The sequence below is a fragment of the Mastigoproctus giganteus genome, chromosome 8 (genome assembly GCF_048544385.1).
Source record: "Mastigoproctus giganteus isolate SK-2022 chromosome 8, ASM4854438v1, whole genome shotgun sequence".
In the NCBI taxonomy this organism is placed as follows: domain Eukaryota; kingdom Metazoa; phylum Arthropoda; class Arachnida; order Uropygi; family Thelyphonidae; genus Mastigoproctus; species Mastigoproctus giganteus.
Window position 1 is genome coordinate 67993274 of NC_143582.1, and position 21169 is coordinate 68014442.

The 21169-nt window shown below is 36.0% G+C and overlaps 2 protein-coding genes across 2 annotated transcripts in view; one reads left to right on the forward strand and one right to left on the reverse strand.

Annotated features, from left to right (window-relative positions):
- The window catches only part of LOC150081595 (uncharacterized), a 109279-nt gene that overhangs the window by 70725 nt on the left and 17385 nt on the right, over positions 1–21169 (reverse strand). The window contains exons 3-4 of the mRNA XM_090380254.1: positions 13980–14077; positions 304–403 (exon numbers count right to left, since the gene is read on the reverse strand). Coding sequence (XP_090236380.1) covers positions 304–402 — 99 coding nt within the window. The 5' untranslated portion in view covers position 403; positions 13980–14077. The remainder of the gene's footprint in view (positions 1–303; positions 404–13979; positions 14078–21169) is intronic.
- LOC150081596 (protein ZBED8-like) lies at positions 18512–20064 on the forward strand. The gene is made up of 2 exons (XM_090380255.1): positions 18512–19301; positions 19805–20064. Exons 1-2 carry the CDS (start codon positions 18512–18514, stop codon positions 20062–20064), a joined length of 1050 nt encoding a protein of 349 aa, XP_090236381.1.

Here is a 21169-nt window from a genome sequence, read left to right on the forward strand (position 1 = left end):
TAGCAACTAAGGCCATATTGCTCCGGGATATGCGGTGGTCATTCCCTGACCTTTCCGCATTCTCCGTATTTGGTGGTGACGGGCTCGAACCCCGGTCTAATCAAGAAGCGTGTGCTACGCACTGCTGCTCCTTCCCACCTGGCTACGGAGGCACCTTGATCTTTACTATTTTACAGGTACTAAATGTTTTAAAATGCACTAATCTAATCATTTTAGAGATATTTATTAATTTATTCAACAACATACCAGAAATTAAATTAGTTAAGAAAAAATTTTGAAGAGAAAAAAGAGTGCTTTACCTACATGCTTTTTTTGTGAAGAATTACAAATTTTTTCTTCTGTGCTGTGAACATGAATTAGAATACAGTCATCACATCCTGAGGTGTTTCTCTGTTGTTGCATTCTGAAGATATATTGTAAATATCCATTACATATATATTTACATATCCAATAACTTACAAAGATTTGTGGAATTTCAGTCAGCAAGTTTATTATTATACTATTATCAATAAGGAAATTAATTAAAATGTAGAGAATAATCAGCAAATTCAACTTCATAAACATTTTAACCTTCATTCACTCGCACCCTCAATTGTAACGACGACACTCACATTCACTCGCACCCTCAATTGTAACGACGACACTCACATTGAATTTAATTCCCCTTATTTTAATCATAAAAAAACAATTTTTAACTTTTTTTACTGAATTGAAAATGGTAGCCTATTATGATTTGCTAAACATAATTAAAAAATATTGAATGATATTTTTTAATTATGTAATAATTAATAGTAATAATAATAATAATAGTAATTATTATTATTATTAAGTTTTTGTTGCATTTTTTAGAATTTCCCAAGTCAATTTACCCCAAATTTAAACCCAGACACTCGCATGAAATCGGGCAGATGCAATGTGAATGTGCTTAGCCAGCAAAATCAAAGCATTATTAAGGCAACAAAAGGAAACAATACTCTTGGTCTGGTTATCAGCAATGATTCTTCATGCATTAAGAATCTGCAGGTAAAGGATCCACTAGATGGCAGTGATCACAGTGTACTAATGTGGAATTAAAGACATAACTACCGCAAAGGGAAAGGCTATAAAGGGTGACTACAATGGTCTCAGGCAGTTTTTAAATTCTAAGTGGACCAACTGATGATATTACCAACAGCAAATTGAATAGGTATTTTGCATCTGCATTCACACATGAGGAATTCTTTAGTGGAAGGAATGCCAGAAATTTATCAAACTCTTAACAGGAAGCTAAATGATAACTGAAAGGAAAATGGAAGAGAAATTGTTGAAGCTAAACATAAAAAGACACCTGGGGGTGGATGAAATCTATCCAACTATATTAAAGCAGACAGCAAAGGAGGTAAGCAAACCTTTAGCCATTAATAGGAGAGCATCCTTGGATTCAGGGAAGGTTCCTATGGACTAGAGATGTGTGAATGTATCCCCAATTCATAAAAGAGGATCAAAAGGTGACATGAATAATTACAGACCTGTTAGCTATGTCTGTTCCAGGGAAAATAATGAAGTCACTGGTTAAAAAAGTAATGCAGGAAAATCTAGACAGGAATGCAGTTAAACTGCAGTCACAGCATGGATTTGTTAAGGGACAGTCTTGTCTAACCAATCTGATAAGGCTACTATAATGCAGTGACCAGGAACTGGATGCAAAAAATAAGTTTGATATCATATACTTGGATTTCAGGAAGGCTTTTGGTACTGTTGCACATAAAAAACTACTGTATAAACTGGGCCAATGAATCATTAAGGGCAAGTTACTGCTATGAATAAAGGGTTGGCTGAGTGGAAGAAGACAGATAGTGGTTATCAATGGGCACTGCTCTTCGTGAACTAATGTAATTAGTGGAGTCACACAGGGATCAGTGCTAGACCCATTTTTTTTTTTTTTTCAATATATATTAATGATATTGATGAAGATATATAAAATTAATGTCTGAATTTGTAGATGATATAAAGGTTGGCAGGCTGGTTAATGGCATTAATCAGGGTGGATATAGAAAAATTAGATCAATGAGCTGAGAAATGGCAGTTGAAGTTTAACATTGACAAATGCAAGGTACTACATATGGATCGCAGGAATCCCAGAGTAACTTATCAACTGTGTAGTGCTTAGCACTACACAGTTGATAAGTTACTCTGGGATTCCTACACACTTAAAACCCAGGATAGTAGAAAACGAAAATGAAAAAAATCTGGGAGTTCACTGTGCCAGTCAGACATGAAATTCTCTGAGCAGTGCAGACATGCTGCCAGGACAGCTCATGTGGTTTTGTCAATGATATACAGAAACTTTGCTATCAGGGATAAGGAGGTAATTATCCCTTTGTACAAGACCATGGTTAGGCTGCACTATCTAAAATGAAAGGGTACTCTTACCAAGGATAGCTCCAGTTTTACAAATTGCAGCATCTGGAGACTGGGCACCTGTGGGAAGATCTGACTGAGGTGTTTAAATTCAGCTTGGATTGAATAAGCTGAATGGTGATGGAAATCTTCCTTTTTCTGAGACTACACATGAGCGCCTCCGTAGCCAGGTGGGAAGGAGCAGCAGTGCGTAGCACACGCTTCTTGATTAGACCGGGGTTCGAGCCCGTCACCACCAAATATGGAGGATGCGGAAAGGCCAGGAAATGACCACCGCATATCCCGGAGCAATATGGCCTTAGTTGCTAATGCTCCTAAAAACCAAATAACAAACAAACAAACGAGACTACACATGGGGGGGGGGGCATCAATTCAAGTTGAGGAAGGATGGTTGCAGGATAGATATGCAAAAGTTTGCCTTCAACCAGCAAGTAGTTGATTGTTCGAACAGGCTTCCATCTGTTGTTGAAGTGAGTGGTTTGAATAAATTAAAAAAAACTAGATAAATTTTTGGTGGGTATGGATGGGTGAAGTGTTTTGTTTTGTTTCTTTGATGATGCTATATAAGCTTGATTTCTTGCATCATTTGCCACCATTACTACTACAGCAAGATTAGACACCTGTCACAGACACCATATGGAAACAGGAATTGCCTAGAAGAAAGGTAGACACTTTTACTCACTTGGCATCTGCTAAATACCAAACAAAAATTTAACGTCTCATAATTTATAACATATTGAAATGAAAAGAGAAAATACAGTATAATGAGTTAGACAACATCCGTGGGGAAAAGTACACAGAGAGGATTTGATTTTATTTCAGAAGCAAACAGAAGAATTTTAAAAAGTGGTGTCTGACAGATACCACTTTTTAAAACTGAGACTATCACATTTCCCCAACCAACTACAACTCACAGCAATGTACATAAAGGTTATCTATTTTTGCTCCCTATTCAATGGAGATTTCTTGCATCTTTAACACAAAAAGAAAAGATGGAAATCAAAACAGCCTGCAGGTAAGTGTTGACATATTAATAAAATATGAGGTTAGCAACAAAATGCAATTTTACACACACTCTATAAGAATACATAACTGCAGAAATCACAAAAGCATAAATGGTCATATAAGAAAAGGCCACATAAAAACCACACTGTAATACAGTGTTTTTTGTCTTTTTTTTGCATGAATGTATCTGTCCTGCATCATGTCCTTCAAAATATAAACTACTGCTTTTTTTCAGTTCAGTTTCTTAAAGGTTATTTTAAAAAAAACACAAGTTAGATAAGGTACCTAGTGCATTACATTTCAAGTGCATTAGTAAATAGTAATAATTCATGATTTATAGCAAAAAAAAAAAAAAGCAACAATTTTTATAAACAAACAGAAAACACTTAATTTCTGTGCACCTGCTAACATTGCCCATTCATTTCTACAATCAGTGGCTCAGCAACAAACAAAATATCCAGTGATTCAACTACAATATACAATATGCAGATAGCTTATGTGATATATATATATATATAAAAAAAAATAATAAATAACAATTGAGGAATTTCTCAGTCCAATTTTGATGACATTTGGATATATCATTCTACAAGGGACAAATATAAAATTTTGTGAAAATCCATCATTACAGTCATTACATGCAAACAGATGTACAAAGAAATAATAATTGCCAGCTTTCTATTGCTCTGCATTTCATGAAATCTGGAATGGCTTGACAAATTCTGAAGTAGATTCATTATATGAAGTTGTAGAGACAAAAAATATTTACCAACTTTCTGCTGGCCGGATCGTAATGAAATTTTGGATGGCTCGACAAACATTTCCAAAAGAGTCAAATATAAAAATTTATGAAAATCCATCCAATTAGGAGACAAGTTATTACACAGACAAACATGGTGAAGACAACAGGTGCTTTACAATATATGCTAAAGTGCCTAAAAAGATTCATTTCAAGCTAAAATCAAAATTTCATTATAGTATTTGCATATCAAAAGTAATATAAAAATTATGTAATATGTATATTAACCCACCAGCATATAAATTAAATCCTAAGATTTTGGGGTAAAATTATCTAACACATAAATGTATTCACCATTAAGCTAGAAAGCTAGAATCACAAAATGTATGTATCGAGTAGGAAGGGTCCCGTATTCATGCAGAAATAAGCAACAGATAATAAGGAAGGCCTCTTTTTTAAAAATAATTCAGATAAAGATCGAACTCGAGTAAACACAACAAGCATTACATTACATTACAGTGCAGTGCAGTCTGGTCAAACTGTAACAATCCACCCCAGGGGGCTCACATCTGGTGCATATGGGCTTGGCACATGCAGGGTCCTGAGCTGGATATCATCATTCTTCTCTTTCTTGGTGATTCCTTTCTACTTATCTGTCTGTCTGTCTGTCTGTCTGTCACTCTCTCTCTCTCTCTCTCTCTCTCTCTCTCTCTCAGGGTAACTCAGGAATTTTTTTTTGGCTGGTGCAGCATAAGTCTCAGGCTTCCTTGCACCATATAGCTAATAATAATAACCAAATCTGCTGCTTGCACCTTCATGATAGTGGGACTATAAGTAACCCTGCATCTACACCTGCAAATGCAAGTTCTGAAACTGTTTGTTTTTTAGGAGCATTAGCAACTAAGGCCATACTGCTCCGGGAATATGCGGTGGTCATTCCCTGACCTTTCTGAATCCTCCGTATTTGGTGGTGACGGGCTCGAACCCCGGCTAATCAAGAAGTGTGCGCTACGCACTGCTGCTGCTCCTTCCCACCTGGCTACAGAGGTGCCTAAGTTCTGAAAGACTGCACCTAGTATACTAGAGGTAACCATCATGTGCGAACAAACATAAGCAGGGGGGGGGTCAAGGTTTGGTATCTACTGAACGCATCATGAGTAGTCAAACTAATAGAACAAAGTTATCTGTGAAAAGAACTAAAGCTCCTAAAAACTTCATTTATTTCACAAATACAGGTAGTCTCAGTTCCAGTCTAAATGATGTCTATTTCACTTACAATCTGTCAAACCCCACTTCCTTTTTCTGACAGAATTCCAATTATTGATTGTGTCAACCATTGCTCACCTCAGTTGTCCTAATTATCTGCTCTTTGATTCCTTTTGCTTCAAAGGTGGTACTCATGCATATGCCTACCTCTGATATTACTTGTCAAATTGATTTTGAATCTCCTCTTTTTGATCTTCTCTACTCCATTCTGTCAAACTCATCCGCTGCCTCTATCATTTTCCAAATTTCACTAATCATAATATGGAATTCTTTGACTTCCTTTCTTTTAAATCTGACTTTCTCCGGTTCAACTCGCCTAACAGTGAGGTAATTTTTTTTGGTGATTAATGTTTACAATTCTAACTGGTTTCAGTTTGCTAGTCACACAGACCCAGCTGATCAAGATGCTCAGGCTTTTGCAATTACTAATGACCCAATAGAGATTGTTCATTTATCTACCATAATACCAGACAATCCTTACCATACACTCTATATGCTTGATCTTTTTCTCACAAACAACCCTTCACAGTGCATGGTCAAAGTGAGTGGTCCTCTAGGCACCTCAGACTACAATTTGCAGATGGTCCCTTCTCCAATGGAGCCTCTCTCTCCTGGCCATTCTCAGTTTCATATTCTTGTAATCCATTTCTGGGATTACAAGAATGTGAAATGGGATGAGCTGCAAGATTTCTGTTCTTCTTTACCTTGGTTGGATCACTGTCTTAAATTTCCTGATATCAATGCTTGCTCATCATCATGAAATTATCCTTGTAGGAATGAAATCATTTATTCCACAATCCATCTTAAAATCTCATCCTTTACCTAAACCTTGATTTTCCAGTAAGTGTGCTAAGGCTGTTCAAGATAAGAATTTTGCATATTGTAACTGGCTTGAATCCAAATTTCCAACCTCTAGTGTAGACAGAAAATCTTCATTTTCTGTCTAAATTAAAGATCACAACAGCAGTAAAGCAGTTATTAATCAGTCCAAACTAGATTTCGAACAGACTAAGAGTAGAAAACTTGCTTCTTGTCCAAACAGTAGTCAAGCATTCTTAGTCTCTTTCCAAAGCTATTGGGTGCAACCTTTGCCCATCTATACTCCCAGCTCTGTTAAAACCTGATGGTTCTACTGTCTCCTTGGCTAAAGATAAAACTGACTTAACTAGAATCTTACTCTTCTTCAAACTCTTGTATTGATGATCTTGGTAAACCACCTCCTACCATTCCCAATACATTCCACTCAATGCCTCCAGTGGTCTCTGTCAACAGAATGTCAGATGAATTTTGAACAATCTTGATGTCAAGAAATCTCTAAAGCTCAAGCCCTGTGCACCTGAGCTTGCTACTCTTCTGTGTCACCTTTTCACACTTTCCTATCCCACTGGTGTTTTTCCATCTGCTTGGAAATTTGCTCATATCCAGCAAGTTCCTCAAAGGGTGACAAATCCCTCCCATCCAATTATCAATCCCACTTCTACTATTTCCAAAGTAATGTATAAATACATCAACCCTAAGCATCTAAACAATCTCAAAACTTTCCATCTAATCAATGATCGACAGTATGGATTCCATAAATGTCTGCAGATGATGTTACTCATCTACAGACAAATTCAATGGAAAAGTTCGGTGAAACACAAGCAGTTGCTCTTGACATTTCAAAGACTTTTGATCATATTTGGCATAAAGGAATTCTAAAAACAGTCTGCATTCCACCTTATGGAATGCAAAATGTTTTTTGTAATTGAGTATCCCATTCTCTGCCTGACTGCATTCTGCAGGTGATGGTAAAAGACTCTCAGGTCTTGGATTTCAGGAAAGTTTTTAATACTGTTGCACATAAAAGATTTCTATACTAACTGGAGCAGTGTGACATTAAAGGCAAGTTACTGACATGAATAAAGGGATGGTTGAGTGAAAGAAGAAAGGGTGATAGTGGACACTGCTCTTCATGGACTGTGGTTAGCGTATTCCCCCAGAATTCACATTCAGTGCTGGACTCATTGTTCTTTTCTATATTTATTAATGATATTGGTGAAGGCATCAGGCTTAATGTCTAAGTTTCAGATGATACAAAGTTGGAAGTTGGTTAATGACAGTAATCAAGATCTAGAAATATTACGAGGGTTTAGTGTCAAACAATATTAACTACAAAATCATTTTGTAGTAGTTTTTGTAATTAACCAAGAAAAAGTCATTTGACATTTTCTTGGTTTAGCAGAAACGTGCTTACAGCCCAAATTAACTTGTAAAGTACTAGAGTAAAGTACTAACAGTTCTATGACATGATATATATTGTTATTTGTATAAAGTAAAACTAAAGTTGTCTCAAAACAAAAATTCAATTTTGTAGTTAACATTGTTTGAAACTAAACCTTCGATTAGGCAGATGGGCTGAGAAATAGCAATTGAAGTTCAATATCGACAAACGCAAAGTACTTCATATGGGGAGCAGTAATCCCTAATTAACATTCCTTCTTTTTAGGATTTATTCTGTTATTACAACAGTTCTTCTCAACCTAACATTGAAAAGTCATTCCTTTATTCTTTTTTTTCCATTTTCTTCTATCTTCCCAATCTCCGTCCACCAGTCCTCTTCTATTCATAGCTGCTGTCGCACCCTCTATCCACATCCTTCTTGGCCTTCCTCTCTTTTTCCTTCTCCATGGCTCCTCTAGACAATCTGTCTTCCTCCATTCTCTTCATGTGGCCAAACCACTCCAATCTTTTCTCCTCTATTTTATCAATGATAGTTTTTTGGATGTTCGTTGTATTCCTTATCATGTCATTTCTAACCTTTTCAATCCAAGACTTTTTTGCCGATCTTTGCCAGAAATCCATCTCAACAGCCAATAGTTTCTTTTTTTTCGTCTTTCATTTAAGGTTCAAGTCTCACATCCACATAATAAAACACTTTGTAATATTGCATTATATATTTGATATTTAGTTCTGTTAATAATATTTTTATTCCATAACAAAGAATTGAGCATTCCTATGACCTTTCTACCTTCGCCCAGTCTTCTCTCAATTTCCTGTGCAGATGATCCATCAGCCTGAATAACTGCACCCAAGTATTTAAATTGCTGTACAGTTTTCACCTGTATTCCATCTAAATCCAGAACATACTCACTTCTATTCACATACTCTCTCTTATTAAAATTCACTGTTGGTCCCTATGTTTTATATTCCTCTAGTAAATTTCTGCCCATGTAATTTGCATCCTCATCATCCTGTGCTACCACAACTTGGTCCTCGCCGACCTGGCTAGCCAGGTGGGTAAAGTGCCTGCCTGGCAACCCAAAGGTCATGGGTTCGAATCCCATCTCAGGCTTGGATCAAAGTACTGTAAAAACCTTGGGAGGTGCATTATGGCAACAGAAGCCGATGCGCCAAGAACTACCAAAAAAAAAAAAAAAAAAACTTGGTCCTCTGCAAACAGTAGATTGTAAAGGTACTTATTTTGACCAAGGGGAAAACCCATTGAACTGCACTTCTGTGACCATGGTCTTAGAACAACTTCTAGATATAGCTTAAACAAAGTAAGTGACAAACAGCATCATTGAAGTAGTCCTTTTGAAGTCTTAAATTTTCTTAATTTTGAATCAATTTTAATAACTAGACACTACTGGAGGGAATAGAGAGGTGATGTGGAATTTTTTTTTTTTTTTTTTGGCTGATGCTTTATAAGCTTGCTTCTTGCATCATTTACCACTAGCATTACTAACTTCTACTAATGCTGGTGTTCTCAAGGTTCAGTTCTTTCTTCCACTATTTTCCTCTTGTATATTAATGACCTTCCACTGACTCGAAATCCTATCCATTGTTTTTTTTCTGATGATAACACATTACATGCAATCTTCCAATTTGAGAAACCTTGCCCTGTAAAAACACTTCAACCTCTCTCATATCCATAAACCAATTCTAATGCTGATCTTCTGGTAATTCTCCAGCAAAGCAAAGATAACTTAGTTAATTTCAGTCCTTCTAAAACTCAGTCCTATTTTATATCTCACAAAAAAGAGTTTATCCACTGCTCCTATGCTTATCTTCAATAACATTCAGATTTCTAGACAAAATCAAATATCTCTATTAGGAATTACCATGACTTCTAATCTCTCTCTCTTGGTATAAGTACATCACAAATATTGCTTCCTCTATATCTAAAAAATTGGGTTTTCTCTTTCACTCTCAGCATTAGTTTTCTTCTAATCATTTGCTCATTATGTACAAAGCTCAAATCCACCCTATCATGGAATATTTTTCCCACATTTGGGATATTTTCCCCCAAAAAAACCTCCCCCCCTGCCCCCCTCTCTCTCACACACACACACACAAGCAGGCTATTAGACTCCATTCAAAAGAGGGCAATCAGCTTAATTAATGACCTATTTCTCCATTCTCTGTCTCACAGATGTTGCTTTTACTGCACACCTTTTCAATGGATAGTTTCATGGCCGTGTTCTTCTGAATTGGCATCTCTAATTCCCCTGCTCTCTTCCAAACTAATCTGAACATGTGCCACAACCAGTTAGCATCCATTTACTGTCCACCTTCAAACTCACAGATACAACTTTTCTTCTTCCTCATTTATCCCTTTATCCCTTAAACTTCTGTTTGCTGGAACAACTGTCCTCCACATGTATTTCCTAAAAACTATCTAACGTCAACGAGTATCTTTAGTCTTCTCAACCTTCACCCCATTCGTGGCACTAAGTACTATCGGTTCTCATACCTTTCATGTTTGGAGTTTTCATAAAATAAAAAATCATAAAATTAATTATAGTAATCAAACTCAGATATAGATTCTCTACAAAAAAATCAACAGAATGTAGTTAATTTTACCCAAGCACTAAACAAACATGTTTACATCCAAGTTCTCAGGGCAACCCAAGAAAACCTTCCTCATATATTACAGATGGATATGTTCCTAAAACGTAATGAAGAGTAAGGAAGGCTGAGTACACATTTAAGTTGTACTGTTTTCAAAATTCACCCAATACATGTGCTCCCATGGGTTAATCGTGTTAAAATTAAAATTATGTTAATTACACTGTATGTAAGTTATGTAGAAATTATGAGATATGCAAAATGGAATAGTAAACTTGTTTGTTTCTAACTTTAACTAAAGTTTTCACGTGTTTTTAATAATGCACTAACTCTATTTGTTTTCATTATAGAAAAAATTATAATAATGTGAGATAAACATCTTTATGACCAGTATCTTTTTACATTTTTTCCAGTATATCTTTTGATTATGTTTGATACAGAATTAAAAGACATACACTGCCCTACCATTAATATATGCACACTCCTCCACTAATGTCTGGGATTGCTTTTCATGGTTTAGCCTGGAACCATTGGTTGTTTTGGAAAAAACCACAAATGCTGAGATCTATGTAGATGTCCTGGACGGTAATGCATTACTTACATTGTGACGCACATCAGAGATGGTCTGTGTCTGTATCAACAGGACAATTCTGCATGTCATACTGCTCACATTGTGATGGACTTGTATGAGAACATGATCATTGAAAAGTTGGACAGGCCAGCCCAGAGTCCTGACCTCATCCAATAGGGAAACTCTGGGATGAGCTGGATCTTTGGTTATGTGTGAGTGAGGAAAAAGTGCCCAAAAAACCAAGCTGAACTGATAGCCATTTTGAAGATTGAATGGTAGAAAATATCAGCAGACATTTACAAAAAACTGGATTACAAAAAACTAGTATTCCAGAGGCTAGAGGTTGTCATAAAGGCTAATGGTTTCAGCACACATTGAATTTTTTTCTGTAAATAAAAATTATTTTTGTGTTGTGTCCAAATATTAATAGTAAGCCCTCACTATCTGTGCAGGTCTCATTAGGGAACTTTAATACACTGAATGTCCATGGAAAATAATGCATTGATTATGTAGAAAAGGAGGGACAACCATCAACTTCACTTCTTACAGTTCTAAAAATATAAAGTTATAATTTAGATATGCACTGAATGGTTTATATGGATAGATGGATGTGAGAAAACATTTATATATCCAGGATCAAAAAACCATGGAACCCTTTCCATGGTTTCGAGAAAGGCTAACCTGGCCATAATGAGGGAAAAAAAGTGATTAAAAATTCCTTCTGTTGAAACAGGAGGAATTTTTAATCACTTTTTTCCTTGCACACTGGCTGGGGCAATCCTCAACCTCAGCCAGCAGTGAAAATAAAAAGGTCATGTACACAGTGAAAAAAGTACAGAAGTCTGTGCTAAGAGAGGAAGCTGACTTATTAATCAGAACAAATATAATTTCCACTAGACTATACTTATAGCCAAAAATTACCAAACTACCAAATTTCTATGCAAATTTCTTGTTGTTTTGTTTGATATGTAAATTTCTTTTTTTTTTTTGTTATTTTATGTTTTATTCCTCCTTTCCCACTCTCTATACTTAGTCTAGTATGTTTACCGGAGTTAGTATGCTTCCTGTTTACTGAAAATTAAATGGTTTGTGCCCAGAGTTTTCATAAAGATGTGTAAAAATGTCTATTCATTTGGTGAAAATGACCTGTTCATAGGTGAAACAGAAACGACCTGTTTCTGTTTCACCTATGTCTTCATTGATAAGAACCTAATAAGGTTGAAAACAGCCATATGAAGAATAGCAATTAGTTTCTGTACATTATGTCAGCAGTTCATAATCTGGTTAACTAGTGTCCCTGATTTAGCAGGTCTTGATTTCTAGGCTCATCCAAAATATACTAACAGGATAAAATTTTCAAGACAACAGCACGTGTATGATTCATTCACTGTTTTTTTGAAGAATTAAATTTCTTGTGAATTTGCCAACCATCTCTAATAAAAAAATAAAATAATAAAAAAAAAATTTTAATAAAAAAATTTATTTCACTGATTTATGTTGTGTCTGGTTTATTATTCATGTTTCTTTTTTAATGAAATTTTTGATTATTGAGTTTTCTTTCTTCAAGTACAATCAGTCCTCGTATAGCACGTTAGATGTGTTCCTAGAAACCCTCGTGCAATGCAAAATCGTGCAATATAAACAACAGGCCCTATGGGAAAAATAGGGTTAGGTGCCGACCACCCAAGATTGAACACACATTTGTAACCAAAACATTACCAAACACAATAAATAATCGTAATAAAATACTTACGTATTTTATTACGACTATTACGTAATAAAATATTGCTAATGCTTTTGCTTCTATCGTAAGCAAACTTTTCTGTTTGATTTTCTATCCAAACAGATGACAGCCGTTCCATCTCTTCCAATTCTTTGTCTTAATTTAATGGATTTTAATTACACTTTGAGTTGTTCTGCTATGACAGTTGTTTTTATTTTCTCTGCATTCTTTGTAATTCTCGGCATTGCCTCATTTAGGCCTGTAGCAAGTATAATATCACATGGTCTTTCATTTACTTAAAGCGTTTCACAATTTCATATTTTTTCTCTATCGACAGAAGCAGACTGGCCATAAGCCTTACAGGGGAAACCCTGGTGGGCCTGTGGCCGGTGTGAATTTGGCCATAAACCATAGTATGAGGCCACTATAAATTTTCCCGGGTAAGAATTTTTGACCCAGTTCGCCTCTGTTTATTGATATTGCTTTTCTTTTTCTCCCTGAATCTGCAGTGTCTTCACCAGGACGCTTCCTTTTTGCACCTTTTAAGTATTTTACTCATTTTTAGGGAATAAAGCACAATTACAAAACGAGGAGGCACGCTTGATACACATAAACAAAGCTGGGCATGTGTAGCAACTGAATAAACAAAACCGTAAAGGCAGAAATACACTATTAACACCTCACATTTTACTAAAGCACATTTCTGGGGGTTACTACCATAAAACAATTTCCAGTTGTGTTTCTGCTAGTGGAATCTGTTATAAACTGGTATTAAACTCGATCTAATTGCATTTGCGATTATACCGATTGCTGGAATTGTGTTGGTTTTTACGTTATTATGGTGAAATGCGTTTCCCCTTCACTGATATAAAAAATATAAATACATTTTCAGAATCTTCTCTTCATTCCTATCGTGTTGCGTTCGGTTGAGGTAATTCTGCGTTCGACTGCCATTTCTTGTAAATGCAAAGGCGAATCGTGCATAAGCGAATTCGGTTCGTGTTATATAAGATATCGTTCCCCTATTTATAAATCGTGTATGATCGAATTCATGTAGTGTAAACACGTGTTATACGAGGACTGACTGTAATCAAATTTTTTTTTTTTTTTGCTGATGCTATATAAGCATCATTGCATCATTTGCCGACACTAACACTAAATAAAGATTCAGTTTTACGTGGGTATCAAAAGTTTTAAAATTTAACCTGTTAGCTCTCATATCAAGGTCATTCTGATCCCCAATTTTTTTAGTTCTTTGGATTCAAACCACTCTGTACATCCTGAGCCATTGCATCTGACAACCTTTGAAAAAAATTTCCTTAGTTTTGGCATTAAAATTTCTAAAAAGCTCTAATGCATACAGACAAAATTCCCCCATCATATGCTGTATGAGTTTTCACTTGTGTGTCACCTCTAGACAAAAGTTCTAGTTGCAAGTGTAAGATTACCTTTACAGCTTTTTAGATCACAGTCCATGGAACGAATCATAATAAACAGCAACAGCTGGCAGCAGTTTTTATGACTTCAACCAACTTACAGTTTAAACCTAGGGAAAAAAATTACATATGTAAGATCCATTATTCTAATTATTTATAATACAGATACTGTATTATTAAAAAAAAAAAAAAAAAAAAAAAACCTAATCCACAATGAAGTAGTTATGTTTGTTTTTTCTAGATTATTTGTTATTTCTTTAGGGTAGGCAAAATAGTGAATTTATCCTAAATTTTTAAATATAACAATTTTTTATTTAAAATTGTACTAAGGTAATTTAATAAATGAAATTATAATTTCACTTGAAACCTAGATGTGGATTACAATTTTCCCAAGAAAAGATAATAAATATAAGGTATGTCAGAAACAATTCCAGAACTGATTGTTTTCACACAGTGCACTGTCCTGTGGACATCTTTGCAACAACTCGTTTTGGTCAGTATTATTCTGGTATAACACAATGTTGGATAAGCAATGCATCAACAATAAATCTGTTTTAAAACTGGGAAAAAAAGTTGATGGAAATGGTCCTTCCAATAGGACCCATCAATGCAGAAAGAGAGTCAATAATGGAGGAGAAACCTCACCTCCCTCAAAAAAATGTGCTCAGAAGATAAAAATGAGGTCCCCCTTTAGCAACAATCCCTTTTACTGTGCATAAAGTATGCTTCTGCAGTTATAACTGTTAATCAAGACTTAAGTATTCTAGTGCTAATTTACAATTATTTGTCACCAACACCCTAAGATAAGGGCATCCAGAAATTAGTTCTTCTAGCACCAAAATGAGTACCCCATACACACAGCACTTTCTAGCTAACAGTTTTTATCAATATATGAGTTCGTATTTACTACTAAGATTTGTCACCCCTAAACTTTCTGTCAGTTCCCATGGCCCAAAAGTCATGAAAGGCCATTGCTATGAGGATATTCTGCATATTTAGGAAGCTATGACACAGTATGAGTCCCAAAAATGACTTCCAACAACGTACAGTAACATCAGCAAGAAATACACTGATATAAAGGAATGATACTTAGAAGACAAAAAGGATCATTAGTTTGTAGGTGACCATTAGTTTCCATGATTTTTTTTTTTATAAGATCAGTCCTTATACTTTTGGGACAAAGTATATTTGGATACATCAGTTCTAGGTGATAAATGACTCATCATCAGGTGAAAGCTTTACGGAAAAGTAGCCCCTCGCATCTCGCCCCTGGAACATTTCGCCCCCAGTAGATAATGAGTAGGTTACAAAATGTAAATACAGTCAATTCTCGATAACTCGAATTTTTATTGAAGTCCCAGTTCCTTTAGTGGAGATTCAATGTTAAACTCTCTTGATTACTCGAACTGAACTTCCGATAACTCTAACTTTTCTGAACAAATTTTCAAAATTACATTCATGTACAAAAATTGTCACGTAGCCTTTAAACTAATTTCTCCCCTTTTGTATGTCTTCAGGGTTCTCTTTCCATTGTGAAAGGATTAACTGGAACTGTTAATCCTTTCACAATGGAAAGAATACATACTCGACCACGGGACAATAGTCACGTGGTTAGTGACGGACATGGGGGAGGGAACAGTGACTAATCTTATAGGAGTCTTTTCAGTAACAAGTGAATCTTGGTCTGATTTGTCTAAATTCAAACAATAAAAGTTCCTGCATCTGGCTCTCCTTACATTTCCTGGCGCAGTGGACAGCACACGTTTGCTGTTTTCGCCGCCTCATTATCGGTGGTGCATCGCGTGAACAAGCTGAGCGTCACAGGCAGTGCAATATCTGCATATTATTTTTGCATCTTGATTGATTAATTAATCCTGTGTGTACAATGGCAAAAAATGTTTCATCAATAAGAGGCAAAAGAAAATTGGTAGATGATGACAACTATATTTACGTGTTTTCAAAGAGAACTCTAGATGAAAAACATGGAATCTGGGTTTGTGAAAAACGTTCCACCTGCAAAAACTGTTGCATCAGTAATTGCAGAGGCTCATGCCAATGTCACGGCATTACTTCCTAAAAAGGATTCACTTAAACGAACCATCCGTCATGTTCGATGCAACAATGTACTCCTGCTTTACCGAGAAATCTCCAGGACCTAGTAATTCCACAAAATTATCAAGAAATTATCATTGATGGCAATGTACAACAGTTTTTGATGTATGATTCTCAGGACAAACTGCTCCCGGGTCGCATGCTTATTTTTTCCACTAGTAACAATCTTCAGTTATTGGCGCGTAGCCAGGAGTGGTTTTCTGATGGAACTTTTAGCACAGAACCCATGCATTTCCAGCAGCTTTATACAATTCATGTGGTTCAGTTCAATGCAGTTATTCCAGTGGTCTACGTGCTTCTGCCAAACAAAACTCGTGCCACATACGTCAAGTTGCTTCAAGAAGTTAAAAATCTACACCCGGGTCTCCAACCCCAGCGACTTATTACAGATTTTGAACAAAGTGCCATGCAAGCCTTACAACAAGAATTTCCTGTTATTGTAAATACCGGTTGTTTTTTTTCATCTTTCCCAAAGCATTTGGCGAAAGGTATAGAATGAAGGTTTAAAAGCTTGATCGAACAAAACCATGAATTTGCTCGTTGGATCCGAATGATTCCGGCATTGGTATTTATTCCTCCTGCTAACATTATTCAAGCATTTGAAGATTTAGTTGAAGCTGATGACTTCCCCCTTGAAGCTATGGCAAACTGCTTTGAAGATACATATATTGGAAGAAGACAGCGGAGAAGCCGGCAATTACCCATTTTTGCCATCGAATTGTGGAATGTTTACACACGAACACTGAATGATCAGCAACGTACCAACAACGGCATGAAGGGGTGGCACAGGGGATTTCAGGTAACTTGGCTACTTTATTCCCAAATATTTACCGATTCATTGATTATTTAAAGAAACAACAAGGGCTACACAATTTCGAAATTACACAACTAATTGCCGGTAATTCAGGCAATCAAAGAAACAAGAAGTATGCTGCGATTTCTGCTAGAATCAAAAGAATAGGCCAAGATTTTCAAATTCATAATGTGATTGATTACCTTAGAGGCATTACATACAACTTCGAGTTTTAAACAATAATAATGTGCATTTATTCTATTAAAACAAAATAAATTAGAATTATTAAAAATTAGGTGTATCATTTACATTTCTGTAGCCTACTCAATATCTACAGGAGGCGAAATGTGTCAGGGGAGAAATGTGCTGGGGGCAAAATGTGGAAGGCGAAATGCAAGGGGCCACTTTTTTGGATCCCCAGGTGAAATGCTAGCACTTTGCTTAATGAAGGCTTGAAGCGACCTCCGATATTCTTTTTTTTTTTTTTCAACCTGTACATTAATGACCTTCTCCAATGACTGAAAATCCTATCCAGAGTTTTGCTGATCACAGTATACTGTGGGATGATGCAAAATTCATGCAACCCAAATTGTGTAAATTATCATTGTCAACTAATATGGAAAATTTATTACTGAAAGCTAACATATAAACAGTTGTTATTTATATGTTAGCTTTCAATAACTAACTAGAGCAGGGTTTCTTAGCCAGGGGTCCATGGAAGGATTTCAGGGGGTCCGTGAGCTTGGATGGGAAAAAAATCAACTCATTAATTTCCTTCATTTATGAATGTATGTAATAAATTACAATTGTATTAGCTATATCTGTAGTCACCAATAGAAATAACAGATATTTTCATATCGTATTATAGTTATTGCATATCTCGAAAAATCGCTTACGCTCATCGTTACTTTGAAATTACGGCAGTTATTAGACCTGCTGCTAGATCACACTTGATTGCAGTCCTGCTGTGGACAGACTATCGTGCGACGCAGTTGGCAAACTATCCGGCAAATCAGTGCCTAGTAGGCCACTTTTAACACGAATAGACACGCTGGCTACGAGTGTTTGTTTGTTTGTTATTTGTTTTTAGGAGCATTAGCAACTAAGGCCATATTGCTCCGGGATATGTGGTGGTCATTCCCTGACCTTTCTGCATCCTCCGTATTTGGTGGTGACGGGTTCGAACCCCGGTCTAATCAAGAAGCGTGTGCTACGCACTGCTGCTCCTTCCCACCTGGCTATGGAGGTGCCAGCTACGAGTGTAAACCAGGTATGTTCAAACACATCCTACAGTTTAGATAACAGTTGAAGTGTGTAATTTAACCTTTTCGCTGCAATGTGCGTGTATACCGGTCCAACGGTGGAGGCCCCTGCAGTGCTACAGGCGTGTATGCACACCCACTGTGTGTCTGTCGACGCATACAGTCTTTGCATGTCTTTCTTAGTTGCTAATATTGCATTAATTATTTTTACATTAATTATTTAGCATTTGTTACAGACCAAATTTAAAGTTGAAATGTCAAAGAAAAGGAAGTATGATGAAAACTATGTATTATTTGGTTTCACTTGCATTAATGAACGTGATGGGACTCAAATACCGCAGTGTTTTTTGTGAGGAAAAATTCTTGCGAACGGAAGTATGAAGCCAGCAAAACTGAAAGACCATCTCAAGTCTGTCCATGCTGAAAATGCATCTAAAGATGCTGGGTTTTTTTGTGCGAAAAAATCTCAATTCGAAAAAGCAGGGACACTTCCAAAACTTGGGTTTGCCATTTCACGAAAACCTTTTCTTGAAGCATCCTATAAAGTTGCTTACCCGATTGCCAAGCAAATGAAGCCCCACACTATTGGAGAGACTTTAGTAAAGCCATGTGCACTGGAAATGGTCGAACTGGTCTGTGGACTGGAACAGAGAAAAAAACTGGAAGCTGTTCTCTTGTCAAATGATGTAATACATTCTAGAATAGTTGATATGTCTTTTAATATATTGAAGCAGGTCATCGAGGAAATGGCAGCCTCACCATTCTCCTTCAGTATGCAATTAGATAAAACTACAGACATTTCTCAATGTAGCCAGCTCCTTGTTTTTGTTTGCTATGTGCATGCTGACGCCATCAAACAAGAATTCTTATTTTGTGAGTCTCTTTCGGAAACTACAAAGGCCATCAACGTTTTCGAAATGGTAAAAAGTTTTTTTTACAAACGAAACTTTGAATGGAAAGGAAAACTTCATTCTCTTTGCACTGATGGAGCTCCTGTGATGCTTGGCAATACATCTGGTTTTGCTACTTTAGTGAAAAAAGAAGCTCCTCAAGTCGTCGTCACTCATTGCTTTTTACACAGACATGCACTGGCAACAAAGACTCTTCCAACAACCCTGAAAGAAGTATTGTCAACAGCCATAAAAGTTATCAACTTTATCAAAAGAAGTTCTCTGAATCATTGTATGTTTAAAAAATTTTGTCAAGAAATGGGAGCAGAATATGAAGTGCTTCTCTACCACACAGAAGTGCGCTGGCTTTCAGAGGACAAGTCTTGAAGTGCTTGTTCGAACTAAGGGCAGAAGTTTCACTTTTTCTGGAAGAAAGAGAAAACCCACTCTTGGAACATTTTGAAAGGAAGGATTTTATCCATGGGTTGGCTTACCTGGCAGATATTTTTCACCATATGAATGAGATAAATCTTTCCATTCAAGGTCATGAAGTCACCACTATGGATGCAACTTAAATATTACAAGCTTTCTTGGCTAAGTTACCAATATGGAAGAAGAGAGTAGAGACCGACATTCTTGCAAACTTTCCACTGTTGCAGGAAGTGCTTTACCAAGATGTAGTTGAAATGCAAACTTCTCTCTCAATTTTTTTGAAAAGAGATATCTGCGAACACTTGGAAACATTACAGAACTCTTTTAAAAGTTATTTCTATCTTGAAGGCATGAAAATTGAACCATGGATCCGAAATCCTTTCCTTTTTGATATAAACTGTATCAAAGATGTTGACTTAACCAAAGATGAACTCATTGATCTTAGGTCAAAAAACTTACTACGATTGGAGTTTACCCCAAAAAGCCTTGGAGAATTCTGGTGTTCCCTGAGAGAAGCCTATCCTGGTCTTGTAAAGCGAGTTATGGAAGGTTTGATACCATTTGCAACAATATATCTGTGCGAATCGGGATTTTCAGCACAACAATGAAAACAAAAAATCAAAATCGATTAGATAACCAACATGACATGCGTGTTGCCTTGTCAAATACCATACCACAGTTTAATGTTCTTATTCAAGATAAACAACAACAGTCTTCACACTGCTATGTCCTTGAAAAATAAAATTTAACTAAAATTTAACTTTCCTATATTTTAAATGTATTGTATTATTATTCAATGTGTTAAGATAGAAACACATATATTACTGTATAATGTTTTTTTTTAATTTTGGTAACTATTTCGTTAAACTGGTTTTTTTGTAATTTTATTTTATGCATTTAAAAATATTATTCTGAGAAGGGGTCCATGGCATTCACCTGACTGGCAAAGGGGTCCATGGAACTAAGAAGGTTAAGAACCCCTGAACTAGAGGTACTGCTTTTTCTTTTTTTTTTTTTTACAATGTAGGCAGCAGCACAACATTTTCTAAGGCAGCACATGTTCATAAATGAACATCTGTGATCCCTAAATTTTTACCTTTCAGCCTATTTAACACTCCACAACTTACATGGTATCTGACAGATGCCACTTTTTAAAACGTTTCTGCATTTTTTTTTTTTAATTTTAAAAGTAAAATAAAATCCTCTATATTTCCCCAACAATATTCTCCAAATACAGTACTTTCCATTTTTGTTTGGTATATATGAATTATGAGAAAACAATTTTCTGGTGAGTGACCGCATCTATGTTTCTTGGACTTGACTCAATACTCACTTGGCTTCTGTGAAAATCCAGTGAGGGCTATCTAATCTTGCTATAGAGATTTGGATTGGCCAGTTTCACAGAAATTAAATGCAAATAGCTGACAAAAATGTAAGATGCTCATGTGCAGGGCAGTCCCAGGTAGGAACCAGAGGTCCTATAGCACCCCACCTTATAATCAAATTGCCCGTGCTCTCATAGCAGCTTCTAGACATCACATCAGTATGTGTGTTTCAAATCAGAGGATGAGTGACCTTTAAAATTCTAAGAAATACAATAAAAACATTATTATTGTTTTCTTTCATTTATTTTTGAAGATTTTAGCAAATCATAATTAATAGAACATTTTCAATCCAGTAAAAAATCTGAAAATTATTTTTTATAATTAAAAC